Source organism: Saccopteryx bilineata, chromosome 1 (genome assembly GCF_036850765.1).
Source record: "Saccopteryx bilineata isolate mSacBil1 chromosome 1, mSacBil1_pri_phased_curated, whole genome shotgun sequence".
Classification (NCBI taxonomy): domain Eukaryota; kingdom Metazoa; phylum Chordata; class Mammalia; order Chiroptera; family Emballonuridae; genus Saccopteryx; species Saccopteryx bilineata.
The window spans coordinates 309680890-309703092 of record NC_089490.1 but is presented as its reverse complement, the minus strand read 5'-3'; the positions used below and the strand labels follow the sequence as shown (position 1 = coordinate 309703092).

Sequence of the window (22203 nt, the reverse complement as noted above, 5' to 3'; positions counted from 1 at the left end):
TTAAAAATACAGTAAAAAAGACATCCTATAATCTTATCACATAGGCATAACCACCAAAATAATTTTTTTTTTCCCTAGTGTACCAGAAATACAGAAAATGTAATGCCAGCACAGCCTTTAGGAGTCTGATAAGAATTCTGAGTTCACTTATGGAGACTTAGCAGAGAAGCTTTAAAGATCAGGGAGCTTAATGTGTCCAGAATTTTGGCGTGTAAATATAAACTTGAGATACTCTAAAGTAGGTTCACAAAAGATAAGAATTAAGCCTAAGTCACATTCTAGAATAAAGATGAAAAGAGATGGAGAAGTCTGAAATGTTATCTTTATAAAGAGGTTATTGTAACAACATGGGGGCAGTATATCATTAATTCCTAAAGCCAAATACAGTCCTAAATACAAATTTAACTTTGAACTGTTAAATTTACATTATTAGCTCAGATCTTCCCTATAAACCATGGGCTGCAGATCTAACTTCCTCCTTTATATCTCTTCTTGGAAATTGCACAGGTTTTTTTTTTTTTTTTTTTTTTACAGAGACAGAGAGAGTTAGAGAGAGGGATAGATAGGGACAGACAGATAGGAACAGAGAGAGATGAGAAGCATCCATCATCAGTTTTTCGTTGTGACACCTTAGTTGTTCATTGATTGCTTTCTCATGTGTGCCCTGACCGGAGGCTACAGCAGACTGAGTAACCCCTTGCTCGAATCAGCGACCTTGAGTCCAAGCTGGTGAGCTTTGCTCAAACCAGATGAGCCCACACTCAAGCTGGCGACCTCAGGGTCTCGAACCTGGGTCCTCCGCATCCCAGTCTGACGCTCTATCCACTGCGCCGCTGCCCGATCAGGCAGAAATTGCACAGGTTTTTAAAGTCAGCATATTTAAGCAGCTTTTGACACCTCCCCACCCCAAAACCTGTCCTTCCTCAAGTTTTTTCTCTCAGTAATGAGCATCATTCAGCTGTTGAAGCCTGAAACTGGAGTATATCTTTTATTTTTCTTTCTTCCCCATCCCTTACGCCAGTCCATTATTAGCTCCTGCCAGTTGTGCCTCCAAAGTATGTCTCTTATTCAAAGTGTATCCTAGTCTCTCCATTCTGCAGTCACTTCTTGGGCTGGCCAGTAACTTGTATACCTGCGCTGTGCTGGTCTGCGTCTGCTCTTGAGCCCAGCAGTTGTGATTTGTCATACTACACATTGGACATGTCCCCTGATTAAAAACCATGAATAGCTTCCTATTTCACTTAGGATAAAACTCACATAAGGATTCTGCATTGTCTGGGAAGAACTCCACCTCATTTCTACTCATTCTTTTTCTCAGTTTGGCCATGCTGGCATTTTCTCAAGAGCTGAAATCACCCGGAGTTTTTACCTTTGAGCCTTTCTATACACTTTTCAATTTTCTCTGTCCGGAGTCTTCTTTTGATCCCCATCCTTAAAATCCTGTATCTGTCTAGTCTGAGTTTATCGTACTTCCTTAGTGAAGCTTTGCCAAGCACCCAGTCCCCTGTAGGGTTTCTCTTACTAGCCTGAATCCATTAGTCTCCATTACAGCAGCTTGTTTATTTCTTTGGCAGCATTTATCATGATCTATAAATTACCTATTTGTTTACTTGTGCATCTTTCTCCCAAGAGACTGCAGTGAAGAATAAAATAATTCCTGCTTTATCCCTTATTGTATATGAAGTGATGAATGGATAAATGAGTACAAATGAACAACTGTATATTTTGGAAACAACACAAATTTATAAGCATTCTTACTTCCAACTTTTATGTTTTCAGAGTGTATTATAACATTCTGTCACTAGGGGGCAGTTACAGCTTTCTCATCCAATTTACCTAGTTTATTATCTCAGACTTCATTTTTTTCTTCTACATTACCTGTATACGTTATATAGCTGTTTTGAGAGAAATTATTCAAATTGGGAAAGCCTGATAATGTTTATACAAATCTATATTCCTATCATATTTATTGATTCCCTATTGGTGTAATGTATTTCTGGGTATGCTAGATTAAAGTTTATTTTATAAAATTAGATTTTATATTTACATGTAGTTTGGCATTTTTAATATATGATATTCTCATACAGCTATCCAATGGATTTTTGTTTGAGAGAGGAGTTAAATGTGAGAGTTGTCCATCTGTTTTGTCAGCATCATTCTAGATTTATGAAATGATTTTTAAAAAATTTGTTGATTGATTTTAGAAAGAGAGGTAGGGAAAAAGAGAGAGAAACATCGATCTGTTCCTGTATGTACCCTGACCGGGGATTGAACCTGCAACCTTGTATATCGGAGATGATGCTCTAACCAACTGAGTTATCTGTCCAGGGCCAAAATGATCTTAATAGAACAGTGGTTTTCAACCTTTTTACACTTGGGACTGGTGAAAATAGGAGAATTATTTTGGGGACTGCCAAGGCAGGAATCAACCTGAGCATCAGCGAATTTGACTAAGATCATAGGGTGTATAATCCTCATACAACATGAGGGTGCTTAACTCTTTCGCAGACCTGCATGAAGTTTCTGGCAAACTGGTTTGCAGACCGGAGGTTGAAAAATACTGATTATAAGATCATGTGCACGCATGTTTAGGTACACACACACATGAAACAGTCCTTTCCTGTTGACAAACACTCAAATTACATGAAAGAAAAGGAGCAATAGTGTGCAAATATCTTAAGTTTTTCTGGGAATTAATTTAATAGCAGGAATTTCTGAGCATTTGTGCAAAAGTAGTCTTTTTAAAAAATTCATTTGGAAAGTTATTCATTATCTACTTTGAAATTAGCCAGTAGTCATGCCTTACTTATTCACAATGTAATTTTTAAATTATATGAACTTGAAATTGTGCAGATTAATAATATTAAGGTCCTTACTCTATTGAAGTCCCGAACTACTGTGAAAACCCAAATCTTTTGTGAAAAAACTCATAATTTCAAGTTGGCAGTGGTGTGTATTGTAAATTTTCCGTTTGTTATTGCAGCTGAAGTGGTAACACTTTAGTTGGTAAACAAACACCTGCAGTTCTTTGTATCATAGGAACTGAGCTATTTACAGACATCTCAATGCCTGTGTAATTTTGTTCACTCTAGTGCTGATATTTGAAACTGTGATTATAACTTAATATTATTTTTAAATATGATAACAGTTTCAGCCAAACATTCATTAAATGCGAATGCTGAAAGATACATCTAAAATGAAGTTAGAAGTTAAATGTTATATGTGCTTGACCAGGCAGTGGCGCAGTTGGATAGAACGTCAGACTGGGATGCTGAGGACCCAGGTTCGAAACCCTGAGGTTGCCAGCTTGAGTGTGGGCTTATCTGGCTTGAGCACAGGGTCACTGGCTTGAGCATGGGATCATAAACAAGACCCCATGGTCACTGGCTGGAGCCCAAAGGTCGCTGGCTTGAGCAAGGGGTCACTCGCTCTGCTGTAGCCCCCCCCCTTGTGGCACATACGAGAAAGCAATCAATGAACAACTAAGATGCCACAATAAAGAATTGAACCTTCTCATCTCTCTCCCTTCCAGCCTGTCTGTACACCCCTCACAAAAAAAAAAAAAAAAAAAAAAAGTGACAAAATGCTATAAGGAAGCCAAAAACTTGTCATGGTACATATTGTTAATGTAGGAGAAAGAACTCTAAATTGTTAGCCAGAGTCCTGACAAAATAAAAGCAGAACTAAAGCATATATACCTATAAATTCATGAAAATTGTAGAACCAAGCAAGGATGAAGGGTAAAATGCGGGCACCAGGGGCTAATATCACTGTGGCTATAACGTGTCCCTAAGTCAGATTATTATCCGTACTGAGGCATGCAGTATTTTTAATAGTAATGTGAAAGGTGGCCTGACCAGTGGTGGCACAGTGGATAGGGCCCCAACCTGCGATTCTGAGGTCCCAGGTTCGAAACCCCAAGGTCGCTGGCTTGAGCACAGGCTTGCCAATTTGAGCGTGGGGTCATCAACATGATCCCATGGTCACTCACTTGAGCCCAAGGTTGCTGGCTTGAGCAAGGAGTCACTGGCTCAGCTTGAGTTCCCCGGGCAAGGCAGATATGAAAAACAATCAACAACTAAAGTGATGCAACTAGGAGTTGATGCTTCTCATCTCTCATCTCTTTCCCTGTTGTCTCTCCTGTCTGTATCTCTCACTAAAATAAAATAATTTGAAGGGTATATGTAGTAATGTAAAAAGTTTTACTTCAAATGTTTGTCCTATCTAAGCATATTTTCAAAGAAATATGTGATATGAGGATTGTAGATTTATGAATTATAAGAACTCATTTTCCTACTTTACATTTTGTTTCATTGAGAATTTTTTTTTCTCATTTTCCTCCTTAAAACCTTAGGTGTGTCTTATGGTCAGGTGTGTCTTATGGAGCGAAAAATATGGTAACTCAAATTTGAGTTTCAAATAATTTTCAAAATCTTTTAGAATGCATTCCTCATAAAATGTGATCACTATGTTTACATATATATGTGTGTATCTGTATATATACATATACATATACATTTATGTACCTCTATATATACATACACATACATATTTCACTATTAATTTTCTCTTATAGCCAGCACTTACAAAGACACTAAAAGCTGACAGCCACCAATATTGCCCTGGGGCTGTATGTAATCACAAACTTTTGCACTTTTGGTCCCCATCTCTCCATGTGTCATTATATTTCTGTATTCATATTCTGATCAGCTATCAGTTTTAGATTGAAGGCTCTGTAGCAGTTGTTAGTTTTATATTCTTTTTCCTTTTATGGATTGCCTCCCATTGGCTTCTTTTGTAGAGTTGTTTCCTGTGTATGTGATAAGAATAAAAACAATAGACATTCCCTATTTAATGAATAGGTTCTTAGTCTCAAGTCTATTTTCAGGTCCGCTACCTGGCATTTGGAATTTGTGTTCCTGTGGAAATAATGTTATATATGGTGACAAAATTTTCAGACCAACCCACACTCAGGAATCTCTATTGCTCCACCTTACAGAGATCAGGACCTACTGAGAAGTAAGCAGCTGTGGCCAGGGACCAGATGGCTGAACAGCCTCAGTAGGTGACAGTGGCAACGTTGTCTGGCTTTGAGGCCAGAGCTATTCCCCCACATTCCTGAGAATATGACTGGTGCTTCCCCCTCAGGGGAGATTCAGTAGACTGTCCTGGCTGTTTGCAGACCAATCTCTGGGTTTCAGAGCCCCACCTACCTGACTCCTAGAGGCTACACCCCCTAAGGTCTGAGAAAAAATTCAGGACACCTGGGGCCCTTGGGCGGGAGCTCAAGGGCGATCTTTCCCAGTCCTGCAGGTTTGCACTGGCTTTCTGTGCATGCTCACTAGCTGTTTGCCTAAGCTCACTGTTGGCCCCAGGGGGTAGGTGGGTAAATGTGCGTAATGCTGGGGGTGCCATGGGCCAGCTGGGCAGATATGTGGGTGAGGGTGTTCCTAGCCCTGATGAGTAGGCCTCCCAGTAGTGTCTGTGACATAGTAAAATCCACTTCCCTTTGATACATTTCGAGCCCTGGCTGCTAATCTTCCAGCCAGTCTCACTGCCCACCCCCCTCCACTGTCATTCAGCTCACAACTCACTACTCTGGATGAGGCAAGAGAGAAATCAGTCTCTGTAAATAAATCTTCTGATTCAACCTATTGAAGCAGCTCTCAGAATGGCTCTCCTCATTCTCGGACAACACTGGAGTTTCAGTCTCCTCCTTGAACCCCAGAGCTCCCACAAAGGCACTTTTGTGTATGGGTAGATGCAGAATGTTGAGAAGAATATGTTTGAAGGAAACCTTTTTTTGCCCCCTCACCACATTGAATTTATTTAAAATATTTTTTATTTATTTCATTGTTTATTGAATTTATTGGTGACATTGGTTAATAAAACTCTTTAGGTTTCAACTGCAAAATTCTACAATACATCATCTGTATGTTTCCTTGTGGTTCACCACCCCAAGTCAGTCTTCCTCCTTCACCATCTATCTCCCCTGTATCCTCCTCCATCCCCACTCCTCTTCCCTCCTGCAGTGCCCACACTGTTGTCTGTCTATAAGTTTTCTTTTTCTTTGCCGAAGCCCTTCACATTTTAACCCAGCCCTCAATCCCCACCCCTGACAGCTGTCAGTCTGTTCTCTATCTATGAGGCTGTTTCTATTTTTTTTTTGTTATTGTATTTTGTTCATTAGATTCCACATATGAGTGAAATCATATGGTACTTGTCTTTCTCTGACGGGCTTATTTCCCTTAGCACATTGCTCTCCAGGTCCTTCCATGTTGTCACAAGAGTTAAGATTTCCTTCCTTTTTTCGGCTGAGTGGTATTCCATCATGTAAATCAGGGGTAGTCAACCTTTTTATACCTACCACTCACTTTTGTATCTCTGTTAGTAGTAAAATTTTCTAACTGCCCACCAGTTATATAGTAATGGTGATTTATAAAGTAGGGAAGTAACTTTACTTTATAAAATTTATAAAGCAGAGTTACAGCAAGTTAAAGCATATAATAATAATTACTTACCAAGTACTTTATGTTGAATTTTCGCTAAGTTTGGCAGAATAAATTTTTATAAAACAACTTACTGTAGTTAAACCTGTCTTTGTATTTATACTTTGGTTGCTCCGTTACCGCCCAACATAAAAGCTGGAATGCTCACTAGTGGGTGGTAGGGACCAGGTTGACTACCACTAATGTAAATGTACCACAGCTTTTTTATTTACTCATCTATTGATGGGCACTATGGCTGCTTCCAAATCTTGGCTATTGTAAATAATCCTGCAATGAACATAGGTGTGCATATATTCTTTTGAATTAGTGTTTTGGTTTTCTTTGGATAAATTCCCAGAAGTGGAATCGCTGGGTCCAAGGCAGTTCTGTTTTTAATTTTATGAGTAACTCCACTCTGCTTTCCACAGTGACCGCACTAATCCCTTTCTCCACATCCTCGCTAATACTTGTTTGTTGATTTATTCACGATTGCCACTCTGATGGGTGTGAAATGATATTTCATAGTAGTTTTAATTGGCATTTCTCTGATGAATGGTGACATTGAGAGACACCTTTTTTGGCCATTTTGCTGTCATCATTCCCTCACCACAATTAATTTTAAAATATTTTCATCATTCTAAATAGAAATCCTGTTCCCTTTAACTATTACTCCTCAACCTTCCCCCCATTTTCCTACCCATAAACAACCACTTGCTTACTTTTTATACCTATAAATTTGCCTATTAATCTACATATAAGTGAAATCATATATATGGTCTTTTGTAACTGGCTTTTTTAATTTAGTAAATATTTTTAAGGTTCGTCTGTGTTAAAGCATGTGTCAGTACTTTATTCCTTTTAATGGCCAAATGTTAATATTCCATTTTATAGATATGTCACATTTTGTTTACTCTTTCATCACCTGGTGGATGTTTGGATTGCTTCCACTTCTGGGCTGTTGCCAAGGCACAAAGGCAATTAATGAAGAAAGGATACTTTTTCAACAAAGAGTATAATGTATTAAGAACTGGACATATACATAGAGAAAAAAGAAAGAATATTGAACTAAACTTTATACCTTATACAAAACTTCACTCAAAAATGACATAGATCTAAATGTAAAAGTTAAAACTGAAACTTTTAAAAGAAAGTTTAGGAGAAAACTTTTGGGACCTGGAGATAGAGAGTTATGAAATGATGCTAAAAATACAATTTATAAAAGAAAAAAATTTAAAACCAAGAACTTTTGCTCTGCCAGTGACATTGTGAAAAGAATGAAAAGATAAGTTATAGAGTTGGAGAAAATGCTTGTAAATCACATCTCTGGTAAAGGACTTTTATCCCTAATATGTAAGGAACTTGTAAAACTCAACAGAAATAACCTGTGAGGCTCTGGCCAGGTAGCTCAGTTGATTATAGAGCACTGTCTCAATAGGCCAAGGTTGTGGGTTCATTCTCTGGTCAGGTCACCATCAAGAATCAACCAATGAATGCATAAATAAGTGCAACAGCAAATTGATGTCTCTCTCTTTCTCCCTCCCTTCCTCTCTCTCAAATCAATACATAAATTTAAAAAAAGTATAGTTAAAAAATGAGTAAAAGGCATGAAAATGAGTAAGAGTTCATAAAAGAGAATGTAAGGATGACAAATAAGGACATAAAAAAGATAATGGCAGCTGAACCTAGATTTGTATGTATGCACAACTCTACGCCATCTAGAGCTTTCTCCTAGTGATACAAGAGATGAATGATGATGCCATTCTCCCAAATGGCTTTGGAGGACAATGATGGAAAGCCAAAAAAAAAAAAGGATCTTACAACCTCATCAATTTTCAGAGAAATGCAAATGAAAACCATAGCATGATACCACTGTGTATACCTACTGGAAACAGTTGTGATATACCCAGCTAGTGGAATACTCAGCAGTGTAAAGCGTTGCATTGTGGTTACATGGGACAACTTGTAACCACAATGAATCTCAGAAGCATTATGCTGAGTGTTAGAAGCCAGGCTCAAAAGGTTACATACTGTGTGAGTGTATTTATATGACACTCTGAAAAGACTGGGCTGGAGAACAGATAGATAGTGGCAGGGGGTTAGGAGTGGGCGAGGGTGTGACTCCAAAGGGGTAGCCCAAGGGATTTGGAGGGGTTGTGAACTGTTCCCAATTGTGGTGGAGCGAACACAAACTTCTATCATACATGTGTTAACATTTATAGAACCATGTATTAAAAAGACAAGAGCGAGGTGTTTTGGGGACACCTTTAATTACAAAACCACAGGAAATTTATAAATTGAAGGACATAGTCATAATGAAAAAAATTTATTTATGAAATGAATAAAGAACAGAAAAAATACCTTTTTTCCTGAAATAGCCTCTTGTTCTCATTGTTTTAGAGTTCTTTCTTAAAGCTCTTTTTTTCTAAATACTTTATTCATTGTTCCCTAAAATTTTTATTTTTTTAAATAGACCATATATGTTAAATCTTGAAGAAAAAAAAAACTTTAAAAACTGCCCTGATTGTCTTATTTTGGTATTTTGTAGACTTGTCCATTTCTTCTCATAAGTGCCATGAGGTCTTGTAAATCTTTCCTACAGACTTTCTTCTATGGTAGCACTTGTACCACAATATGACCGTATGTTTCTCTTGTTCAGTGATAGCCATCTGATACAGGCTGAGTTGATTTCCATCTGAGTCTTAAAGTTTCTTTTATATTTGAGTTTCTTTCTACTATGAAGAATAAGAAAAACATGTCTGGTCACAACATGTGGTAGAAAAGTTTGAAAGGTACTAAAATGTGATGTATTTATTTAAAGAATAAACATGGAACTAGAATGTATAATGGGAATTTAGGATGCATGCAGGAACCAACAGTCAATCTGTATACACTCAACATTTGTCAAATTCTTATTAGACTACTCTCCAGCTCTGAGCTGGGCAACTTAAGCAAGATACGGAAACAATTGGCAAGGTTTGTGAAAGGGCAATAAAAATTATATTAGAGAATGAAAATAAAGCCTTTAAGAGAAAGTTAGAAGAATTGAAGTTTCTTAGGGAGGAGTGAGTTTAAAGTGTAGGAAGAGCTGGATGTATAGTAACTCCATTTCAGCTGACCAGGTGGTACAAAAAGGAATGCCCTAAATTTTTCTGGAAGGATTTATGGGCAAAAGAAATTTTCTCTCCATTCCAGGATGATTGAGACCATATTGTACACACTCTTCTTCCCTGGGCTTTTCTGACATTGTATTTTTCTAGTTTTCTCTATACCAGCAGTTCTCAACCTGTGGGTCGCCACTCCGGTGGGGTCGCCTAAAGCCATCGGAAAATACATAATGCACATCAGGTATTTACATTCCGAATCATAACTGTAGCAAAATTACAGTTATGAAGTAGCCACCAAAATTATTTTTGGTTTGGGGTCACCGCAACATGAGGAACTGTATTGCAGGGTCACGGCATTAGAAAGGTTGAGAACCACTGCTCTATACTGTTTGGGACGTTTTTATTTTGATTGGCTTTCTAGGAGGAGGTATCACCTTGGCTATCTTTGCTTCTAATATTTCCTTCCCTCTTTTCCCTCTCCCTCTTTGTGAAATCTCATGGCTTTTGTTTCTTTTTCATCTTAAGTCCATCCTTTACACACAGCCACCACTGAGATCTATTTAAAATAAAGTTGCCATGTCACTTTCCTGCTCAGAATCCTTGAACCGCTAGCTTTCTGTAACCTATTGCAGAGGTTCAGAACCACAATTTCTCCAGGGGTAGGATCTGGGAGAGGAGTGACAGGTGTTCATAACCCCCTGGCCAGTGTCATCTCTGTGGTAACTCACCATGAAAGACAGTTAACTGAGCATGTGTTACCCACCTAGTGTGTCAGGAAACAAGGTGGGGGAAAATGGGCTTATAGAACAAGTTCAAGTTCCTTAGGAAAGCATGGGGACTCTCCATGCTTGGTCTACTGCCTTTCCCACCCTCCCCCACACACCTTGTCCTGCCCTGGACTGTGTTTTGTTATTGAGTGGAAGGAACTAGTTGTCTTCAGCATTAGGAAACTCAAGTGAAGTCATGACTCATCTACAACTACAGTAGTAGTATGACCTTAGTGCCTTAGTATATTTACTTAACTTCTTGGATTTAATTCTTATGTTTATAAAAAGGGAAGTTGAATTACTCTCAGATTTCTTTTAACTTTCAAATAATAATACCAACACTTGTATAGTGCTTACTATCTACCAGTCATGGATTGCAAGCACATATGTAAGTACACACTGCTATGTAATTCTCACCATTACCATGTGATATTGATGCACCTATAACTACTGAGGAAACTGAGTCATGGAAAATTAAGTGGCCCAAGTTGATGTTGGTCAAAATAGAGCTGGGATTGAAACCAGGGAGTCTGGCTTCAGAGCCCATGCTCCTGACTCCTGTATTTCACTGTATGTTCTATCTCCATTTAATCCTGTTACTTCTTTGAATTAAATTTTCTCAACAGATCAGGGGACCAGACACAGCACCTCCATTCTTCAGGGGAAGAGTGGCCCTGTAGAACTAGCTGTGAGGTCTGTCTCTGCCACTCTCCGTACCCCATGAGGTGAGGGAGGCCAGATCTTGGAGCTCCAGGCGCTGCACTCAGTTTATATCTGTTTCCCTTCCCAGCGCGGGCTGCCAGCAGACCGTGGGAACAGGGGCTGTGACCCCTCGCTCTGCCTGTCCCTGAGCTTCAGTATCTGTCTGACTGCTTCGCAACCTCTCTGTTCCTCTCCCTTCCCCCGCAGGTGAAGACTCAGTCACTCTGGGTTTCTCCCCTCTCTAGAGCTGTGGGGGATGAAAACTCAACCAGTTCAGGTTTCCCTCCTCTCGGGAGCCCAGCCGACTGCAAGCTAGTCTTATCTTTTGCCCTTCTCCCCCCATCCCCACCTCCCACCTTCAGTCCATTCCCCCCCTGTGATCTTTCTAGGCAGGCCTATGAGCCCATCTGGGATTCCTTCCCTGCATTATGGCTGTTTAATTTGTTGAAATTTCTTTTTTTTTTTTTTTTTTTTTTTTATTAATAAATTGTTATTAATGGTAATGGGATGACATTAATAAATCAGGGTACATATATTCAAAGAAAACATATCTAGGTTATTTTGTCATCAAATTATGTTGCAAACCCCTCGCCCAAAGTCAGATTGTCCTCCGTCACCCTCCATCTAGTTCTCTGTGCCCCTCCCCCTCCCCCTAACTCTCTCCCTCCCTCCCTCCCATGTCCTCCCTCCCCCCCCACCCCTGGTAACCACCACACTCTTGTCCATGTCTCTTAGTCTCATTTTTATGTTCCACCAATGTATGGAATCATGTAGTTCTTGTTTTTTTCTGATTTACTTATTTCACTCCTTATAATGTTATCAAGATCCCACCATTTTGCTGTAAATGATCTGATGTCATCATTTCTTATGGCTGAGTAGTATTCCATAGTGTATATGTGCCACATCTTCTTTATCCAGTCTTCTATTGAAGGGCTTTTTGGTTGTTTCCATGTCTTGGCCACTGTGAACAGTGCTGCAATGAACATGGGGCTACATGTGTCTTCACGTATCAATGTTTCTGAGGTTTTGGGGTATATACCCAGTAGAGGGATTGCTGGGTCATAAGGTAGTTCTATTTGCAGTTTTTTGAGGAACCACCATACTTTCCTCCATAATGGTTGTACTACTTTACAGTCCCACCAACAGTGAATGAGGGTTCCTTTTTCTCCACAGCCTCTCCAACATTTGCTATTACCCATCTTGTTGATAATAGCTAATCTAACAGGAGTGAGGTGGTATCTCATTGTAGTTTTGATTTGCATTTCTCTAATAACTAATGAAGCTGAGCATCTTTTCATATATCTGTTGGCCATTTGTATCTCTTCCTGGGAGAAGTGTCTGTTCATGTCCTCTTCCCATTTTTTTATTGGATTGCTTGTTTGTTTGTTGTTGAGTTTTATGAGTTCTTTGTAAATTTTGGATATTAGGCCCTTATCTGAGCTGTCGTTTGAAAATATCAGTTCCCATATAGTTGGCTGTCTGTTTATTTTGATATCAGTTTCTCTTGCTGAGCAAAAACTTTTAATTCTGATGTAGTCCCATTCATTTATCTTTGCCTTCACTTCTCTTGCCATTGGAGTCAAGTTCATAAAATGTTCTTTAAAACCCAGGTCCATGATTTTAGTACCTATGTCTTCTTCTATGTACTTTATTGTTTCAGGTCTTATATTTAGGTCTTTGATCCATTTTGAATTAATTTTAGTACACGGGGACAGGCTGTAGTCGAGTTTCATTCTTTTGCATGTGGCTTTCCAGTTTTCCCAACACCATTTGTTGAAGAGGCTTTCTTTTCTCCATTGTGTGTTGTTGGCCCCTTTATCAAAGATTATTTGACCATATATATGTGGTTTTATTTCTGGGCTTTCTATTCTGTTCCATTGGTCTGAGTGTCTATTTTTTTGCCAATACCATGCTGTTTTGATTATCGTGGCCCTATAATATAGTTTAAAGTCAGGTATTGTAATGCCCCCAGCTTCATTCTTTTTCCTTAGGATTGTTTTGGCTATTCGGGGTTTTTTATAGTTCCATATAAATCTGATGATTTTTTGTTCCATTTCTTTAAAAAATCTCATAGGGATTTTGATGGGAATTGCATTAAATTTGTATATTGCTTTGGGTAATATGGCCATCTTGATTATATTTATTCTTCCTATCCAAGAACAAGGAATATTTTTCCATCTCATTGTATCTTTTTCGATTTCCCTTAACAATGCTTTGTAATTTTCATTATATAGGTCCTTTACGTTCTTTGTTATGTTTATTCCTAGGTATTTTATTTTTTTTGTTGCAATCGTGAAGGGGATTATTTTTTTGAGTTCGTTTTCTAATATTTCATTGTTGGCATATAGAAAGGCTATGGACTTTTGTATGTTAATTTTGTATCCTGCGACCTTACTGTATTGGTTTATTGTTTCTAATAATCTTTTTGTGGAGTCCTTCGGGTTTTCGATGTATAGGATCATATCATCAGCAAAAAGTGATAGCTTTACTTCTTCTTTTCCGATATGGATGCCTTTTATTTCTTTGTCTTGTCTGATTGCTCTGGCCAGAACTTCTAGCACCACGTTGAATAAGAGTGGAGAGAGTGGACAACCCTGTCTTGTTCCTGATTTAAGGTAGAAAGTCCTCAGTTTTATGCCGTTTAATAGGATGTTGGCTGATGGTTTATCATATATGGCCTTTATCATGTTGAGATATTTTCCTTCTATACCCATTTTGTTGAGAGTCTTAAACATAAAATTGTGTTGTATTTTATTGAAAGCCTTTTCTGCGTCTATTGATAAGATCATGTGGTTTTTGTTCTTTGTTTTGTTGATATGGTGTATTACGTTAACCGTTTTGCGTATGTTGAACCATCCTTGAGATTCTGGGATGAATCCCACTTGATCATGATGTATTATTTTTTTAATATGTTGTTGTATTCGGTTTGCCAGTATTTTGTTTAGTATTTTAGCATCTGTATTCATTAGAGATATTGGTCTGTAGTTTTCTTTCTTTGTGCCATCCTTGCCAGGTTTTGGTATGAGGGTTATGTTGGCCTCATAAAATGTGTTTGGAAGTATTGCTTCTTCTTCAATTTTTTGGAAGACTTTGAGTAGAATAGGAACCAAGTCTTCTTTGAATGTTTGATAGAATTCACTAGTATAACCGTCTGGGCCTGGACTTTTATTTTTGGGGAGATTTTTAATAGTTTTTCTATTTCCTCCCTGCTGATTGGTCTGTTTAGGCTTTCTGCTTCTTCATGACTCAGTCTAGGAAGGTTGTATTGTTCTAGGAATTTATCCATTTCTTCTAGATTGTTGTATTTGGTGGCATATAATTTTTCATAGTATTCTACAATAATTCTTTGTATATCTATGATGTCTGTGGTGATCTCTCCTCTTTCATTTTGGATTTTATTTATTTGAGTCCTGTGTCTTTTTTCCTTGGTGAGTCTTGCCAAGGGTTTGTCAATTTTGTTGATCTTTTCAAAGAACCAGCTCCTTGTTTTATTGATTTTTTCTATAGTTTTTCTGTTCTCTATTTCATTTATTTCTGCTCTGATTTTTATTATCTCCTTTCTTCAGCTGGTTTTGGGTTGTCTTTGTTCTTCTTTTTCTAGTTCCTTAAGGTGTGAAGTTAAGTGGTTTACTTCGGCTCTCTCTTGTTTGTTCATATAGGCCTGAAGTGATATGAACTTCCCTCTTATTACTGCTTTTGCTGCATCCCAGAGATTCTGATATGTCGTATTTTCATTTTCATTTGTCTGTATATATCTTTTGATTTCTGCACTTATTTCTTCTTTGACCCATTCATTTTTTAGAAGTATGTTGTTTAGTTTCCACATTTTTGTGGGTTTTTCCCCCTCTTTTTTGCAGTTGAATTCTAGTTTCAAGGCTTTATGATCAGAAAATATGCTTGGAACAATTTCAATTTTTCTAAATTTGCTGATATTGTCTTTGTGGCCCAACATATGGTCAATTCTTGAGAATGTTCCATGTACACTAGAGAAAAATGTATACTCTGTCGCTTTGGGATGAAGTGTCCTGTAGATGTCTACCATATCCAGGTGTTCTAGTATTTCGTTTAAGGCCACTATATCTTTATTGATTCTCTGTTTGGATGACCGATCTAGAGCCGTCAGCGGTGTATTGAGGTCTCCAAGTATGATTGTATTTTTGATAGTTTTTGTTTTAAGGTCAATAAGTAGCTGTCTTATATATTTTGGTGCTCCTTGGTTTGGTGCATATATATTAAGGATTGTTATGTCTTCTTGATTCAACTTCCCCTTAATCATTATGAAATGACCATTTTTGTCTCTGAGTACTTTTTCTGTCTTGTAGTCAGCATTATTAGATATGAGTATTGCTACGCCTGCTTTTTTTTGGGTGTTGTTTGCTTGGAGTATTGTTTTCCAGCCTTTCACTTTGAATTTGTTTTTATCCTTGTTGCTTAGATGTGTTTCTTGTAGGCAGCATATAGTTGGATTTTCTTTTTTAATCCATTCTGCTACTCTGTGTCTTTTTATTGGTAAGTTTAATCCATTTACATTTAGTGTAATTATTGACACTTGTGGGTTCCCTACTGCCATTTTATAAATTGCTTTCTGTTAGTTTTGTATCTAGTTTGATTCTTCTCTTTTGTTTTTCTATCATTTGATTTTGTTTGTTTGTGTTCCATACTTCTTTCCTCTGTTGCTACCTTTTTTAAGTCAAGTGTTTTTGTGGTGGTTTTTTTAAGGGTGGTTACCATTAAGTAATGAAAAGGGTACCTACCATATTCATTGTAGTACCCTATCTTATAAGTATTTCTGCACTTCATCATCCTTTGCTACTGTTAATCTCCATCCTCTCCCCCCTTTTTTTCCTTTGTTGTCACAGTTTAAGTTTGGTTTTATTGTGTTCTTGGTGGAGCTGTTACTTGTGGTGTTGTTTTCTTTTGTTCTTTGAATCTGGTTGGAAAACCCCCTTTAGTATTTCCTGGAGTGGGGGCTTTCTGTTGATAAATTCTCTCATCTTTTCTGTATTTGTGAATGTTTTTATATCTCCTTCATACTTGGAGGATAGCTTTGATGGGTATAGTATTCTTGGCTGAAAGTTCCTCTCTTTCAGGGCTTTAAATATTGGGGTCCACTCTCTTCTAGCTTGTAGAGTTTCTGCTGAGAAATCTGATGATAATCTAATAGGCCTTCCTTTATATGTTGTACTCTTCTTTTCCCTGGCTGCCTTGAGAATTTTTTCTTTGTCATTGTTTTGTGTCATCTTTATTATGATGTGCCTTGGAGTGGGTTTGTTGGGGTTAAGAAAACTTGGTGTTCTGTTTGCTTCTTGAATTTGAGGCTTTAGTTCCTTCCACAGGCTTGGGAAGTTCTCGTCTATTATTTGTTTGAGTATATTCTCCATTCCATTTTCTTTCTCTTCTCCCTCTGATATACCTATTATTCTTATGTTATTCTTTCTGATGGAGTCAGACAATTCCTGTAGGGCTTTCTCGTTTTTTATTATTTTTGAGTCTCTTTCTTCTTCTCTCTGTTGTGCCTCAAGTTGTTTGTCTTCTATTTCGCTAATCCTATCTTCAATCTGGGCTGTTCTGTTAGCTAAGCTTGTTACCTCGTTTTTCAGCTCGTGAATTGAGTTTTTCATTTCTGTTTGATTTGTTTTAATAGTTTCAATTTCCTTGGTAATATATTCTTTGTGTTCATTGAGTTGTTTTCTGATCTCCCTATATTGCCTTTCTGTGTTTTCTTGTATATCTCTGAGTATTTTTAAGATTTCTATTTTAAATTCTCTGTCATTTAGCTCCAAGGCTTCCAATATGTTAAGTCTTTTCTCCATAGATTTTTCCACATCTATTTGTGTTACCTCTCTTTCTTTTGTATCCATAATATTCGATTTCCTCTTTCTTATCGGCATCTGAGGGTGGTCTTATTGATAGCACACAGGCGCACTTCCTTGCGGTTTGAAAGAACGTCCCTGTGGTAGATTCCTCCACACCCTCGTCTCTCAGATTCAAGTGATAACAGTCCTTTCGCTGTCAGTTTATGTGGAACTCTGGAATGCTCCGAGGATAAATTTTTCTGTTTCTAGTTGATAAATTTGTTGTGATTTAGGGGAGAGCTGTTGGACGCGCTGCTCACGGCGCCATTTCTGTGACGTCACTTACATATGCTCTCTTTAGGCCTCACCACACCATCCATTTAGAAACATGAGGCACAGAAGCATATGCCCTACTAACAGTCCCAGAGCTCTTCTCTCCTTGCGGCCGGCTGCACCTACTCCCCATCCTCTCGCTCTCTCTCATCCCATCTGCCTAATTTGTTGAAATTTCAAGGGGAGAGATGAAGGGTGTCTCATGCCACCATTACTCTCAAAGTTACTAGTTTTTTTGTTTTGTATTTTTTTTTATTTTGTATTTTTTTGAAATGAGAAGTGGGGAGGCAGAAACACAGACTCCCGCATGTGACCAACCAGGATCCACCGAGCATGCCCACTAGGGGGAGATGCTCTGCCCATCTGGGCCAAGGTTACTAGTTTTTGACAGTTCTCTTACGTATTTTGTATTGTTTATTGACCAAAAGAGAATTGATAAACTGAAGTAATTCATAGTTGTATGTAATCTTCAAAGTTGAGTAATAGTTTTAAAAATTAGTAAAAAAAAAACAAACCAGAACTATTTTTAAAGTAGAATTTAACCAGAACACAATTCTGTTTTGTCAGACCCTCTTGGCTGCCATAGTTTAAGAAGAGCCCAAGCAGACTGAAGGAAGGGATTTAGAACTGTTATATAAGAAAAATCTGAAAGATTTGGGTATGCTCAGCCCTGAGAAGTACGAACAATCTCAAATATATGAAGAGCTATTGTTTAAAAGAAGGAATCACTGAATAGTTAATCAAATTTTCATAGAAACAAAGAGTAGAAAAGTGGTTGTCAGAGGCTAGAGGTGGGGAAAACAGAGTTTGATAAAAGGATTTGTAGCTATAAGATGAATAAGGTCTGAGAATCTAAACTATAACATGGTGACAACTGTTGTTAACACTGTTGTATAATAGACATTTGCTAAGAGAATAGAACTTAAAAATGTTCTCACCAAATTTTATATATATATATTTATATATATAAAATGGATGTGTTAACTAGATGAGAGGAATGCTTTTATTTATTTTTTAATTTTTTTAAGTGAAAGGAGGAGAGATAGACTCCCACAAGCACCCCAACTAGGATCCACCCAGCAACTCGTCTTAGGCTGATGCTTGAATCAGCCAAGCTATTTCTAGTGCCTGAGGCTGATGCTCAGACCAACCTAGCTATGAGAGGAATGTTTCTACAATGTATATGTATATTAAATTATCACAATATACATTTTAAATATCTTACAATTTTAGTTTTGAATTATATCTCAATAAAGCTTAGGAGGGAGAAGGAGGATATGATTCTATGGGATAGTACTGGACTAGTAGATGGAAGTTAGAATTACAGACTTGATCTCAGCAGAAGCCAAATTCAAAATTGGCTTATGCGGGTGTGGATTTTTTTGTTTGTTTTTTATTGATATTAGAGAGGAAGGGAAAGAGAGGGAGAGAGAGACATCAATGTGTTCCACTTTATTTATGCATTCATTGTTTGGTTCTTGTATGTGCTCTGACTAGAATCTGCAACCCAGGCGTATTGAGCCAATGCTCTAACCAACTGACCTGCCCGGCCTGTGCTGGGTTTCTTTCTCAGCAGGTTTCTAAGCAAAGGGTGCTAACCCTAGGCAAAGAATATGCAGAGCAGATTCAGTCATAATTTGGTTGGACAAGACTTTTCATTTCCCTTTTTCACAGTACCTGGCATATAATAGGCACTCAGTAAATAACTGTTAAATTCATAGCTTAAAAATGGGACAGGAAAAAAATCTCATTATTCAAAACCAAAGTGACTCTTAAAGTGAACTTATTTGATTTTGTTCTAATTACAATGAAAGACAGAGAGGGAAAAATATGTAACTTTTAATGTAGGTTTGGTTGCTTTCTTATTCCACTTATATACCATGAGGCTTCATAAATTATATTGAGCTCTCTAGAACTTTTTTGAAATGATATGTGAAAGTGATTTCAAATTGTGTGTGTATAGGGTTGGGGGTGGTTGTCCCTAATTCTCATTATTATTCAGCAATAAAGTCTTATTTGTATATGCTAATGCTGATTCTAAAATTTAGAAATAATTAACTTTAATTCAAACTAAGTTTGAATTGTGTATAATGTAGAGTGGAGTGTGTTCAATTTCAGCGTCTGTTGCTTTTGTAGGTGCATGTGAGGGAACTTTGGCTTGCTCTACCTGTCACCTCATCTTTGAGAAGCACATATATGAGAAATTAGAAGCAATCACTGATGAGGAGAACGACATGCTTGATCTGGCTTACGGGCTAACAGATAGGTAAGGTTCTAGGACCATTTCAGTTGTTCCAAACAGTCTAGGAAGATGAAGGGTTTCTTAGTTCATGCCTATCTAAAACAAGATGTGTCTTTGTAATAGTGTTCTTTCTGCATAAATAGCTAATAGTTACAAACTTCGAATGTAAAATATGTGACATTTTTCTTTGTTTTTGCTATTCTACAGTTTAGCCCTTATAAAATTTTCCTTTTTACAAAAGTAAAAAAATAAATCTTCTTTATTTATTCTAGGAATTAGTATTTATCAAAAATTAATGAGTTGGAATTAAATTTAATGTTTTTTATGGTATTAAAGGACAGATTTGATAATTGAATGAAATTGTAATGAAAAGTTTTACCTACTTGAGAAATCAGAATTTCAAAGAAACTTAATATATAATAGTAATTATATTAAAATGAAGTTCTATTTCTATGTGTACATTAAACTGTATGAGGTTATTCTTGTTAACAGAATTACTCTTTTTAAAAATGATTTTATTTAACTTAACCTTTGATTTTTATTTTTAATTTACTGTGTTGACATGGTTTCAAGTGTCCCGCTCAATATAACACCCTCTACACACTGCATCATACCTCTGCAGTGCCCCGTGCAGAGTCTCTCTCTACCCCCGTTTATCCCCCCTTGATCCCCTCTCTTCCTGCCTCTACCCCTGTTCCCTCTGGCTATTGCTACTTGTTGTCAGTATGTATGTGTTATGTGCATATGTTTCTGGCTAATCCCTTCATCTTTTATAACCCAGTTCCCTCTTCCTCTGACAGCTATCTGTTCCCTGTGACCCTGCCTCTGTTTCAGTTTTGTTCCTCAGTTTATTGTGTTCACTAGACTCCACATGTAAGTGAAATCATAAGATTTTTGTCTTTCTCTGCCTGGCTTATTTCACTTAGCATAATAACCTCCAGGCCCACCTATACTGTTGTAAAAGGTAAGTTTTTTTCTTTTTTACAGCTGTGTAATATTCCGTTGTGTACATGCACCACCACTTTTTTATCCATTCATCCACTGATGGACTCGGGCTGTTTCCAGATCTTGGCTATTGTGAACAATGCTGCAGTGAACATGGGGGTGCATTTCTTTTTTTGAATTAGTGTTTTGAGAATTCTAGGGTATTTTCCTAGAAATAGGATAACTGAATCATAAGGCAGTTTCTATTTTAACTTTTTGAGGAATCTCCATACTGTTTTCCCCAGTGGCTGTACTAGTCTGCATTCCCACCAGCAGTGCAGGAGGGTTCCCTTTTCTCCACTCCCTCGCCAGCACTTGTTAGAATTACTCTTAAAAGTAAGATCTAAGTGAATGATATCAAGTGATGCCTTACTCTTAAAAATTATTTAATTTTTTGTTGTAATTAGGGAAAGTAGCTAGTTGATTTACTGTTTTGAGGGACAAGATAAAGAGGGCTTATGCAAGTTTGGCATTGGTGTTTAATTTGGTGACTCTAACAAAAAATAAGTTTAAAAAAATTAAAAATAATAGCTGTAATAATAGCTTTATTTCATGTGTATTATGTAACTACATTTTTTAAACCCTCAATAAATATCTAAAAACATAAATTTTCTTATCTCACAATAATGTTTAGGTCATTGGTATTTATTTAGAGGTAAAGAATAATTTTACTCCTTTTGTAGTTCATTTCCCCCTTGGTGGCAGTGAGACTGATACCCTGGGAAAGAAACTGGGAAAATAGTATCTTCTTAGGCTCCCAAGCAAAGCAGGGAATGGCTGGGGTCTGCCTGTCCTCCCTCACATCTTTGGGTGCTACCATCTCAATCAACACCTTTTTTTCATAAAGGATAATTACTACACAGAATACACTGAGATTGCATTAATTTGGTTCTAAGAATTGTTTCTCTCCTAGTGAGAGGGAGAAATCATGACTGACTGCTTGCCTTTTTATTTAGATAAAATGTGTAGAGGCATGGAACAGATAATATGCTAAGTAAAAAGAAAAAGAAAAATTAGAGGAGAGCTACAGTTAGGAAGAGATACACAAATGTAAAAAGACGCAGAGACCTAATGTAAATGTGGACTAGCCAAGAACTTTGATAATAAAATTCAGAAGTTTTAGAACAAAATAAGGAAGAGTAAGGAGTAGCTTTTATGGCATTCACAATAGGACATCTCCAACTGTTGGTGGAGTCAGCCCTCTGAGTAGTGAGTTTTTTTCACCCTCGCTGACCCCCGGGAGTGAGGTTTTTTTTTCAAAATGTGAGATTAGTTCCAGTTCCAGTTTTTTTTAACTTAAAATCATGTTTGTTTGATAACCAATTTATGGAAACAAGAAGAACATACATTTGCTTTTTTTAAATGTTGCCTTACACTTTTTTAAAATAAAAATTTTTGTTATCTCGTGCAATTCTCGCATACCTCCCATCTGTAAATAAAGTATTGTTACTAGCAGAATCTCAAATATGTACTCGCATATGATGATATTCTTAGGACAATTTAAAGGGGTTTTTTTGTTGTTATTTTTTTGGGTTTTTTTTTCTGAAGTTAGAAATGGGGAGGCAGAAAGACAGACTCCCACCTGTGCCCGACTGGGATCCACCCGGCATGCCCACGGGGGGGGGATGCTCTGCCCATCTGGGCCATTGCTCCATTGCGGTCGGAGTCATTCTGACACCTGAGGTGGAGGCCATGGAGCCATCCTCAGCGCCCAGACCAACTTTGCTCTAGTGGAGCCTTGGCTACAGGAGGGGAAGAGAGAGACAGAGAGAAAGGAGAGGGGGAGGG

The 22203-nt window shown here is 37.6% G+C and overlaps 1 protein-coding gene across 1 annotated transcript in view; it reads left to right on the top strand.

Annotated features, from left to right (window-relative positions):
* The window catches only part of FDX1 (ferredoxin 1), a 35460-nt gene that overhangs the window by 9115 nt on the left and 4142 nt on the right, over nucleotides 1-22203 (top strand). Inside the window, exon 3 of the mRNA XM_066247207.1 lies at nucleotides 19326-19455. Coding sequence (XP_066103304.1) covers nucleotides 19326-19455 — 130 coding nt within the window. The remainder of the gene's footprint in view (nucleotides 1-19325; nucleotides 19456-22203) is intronic.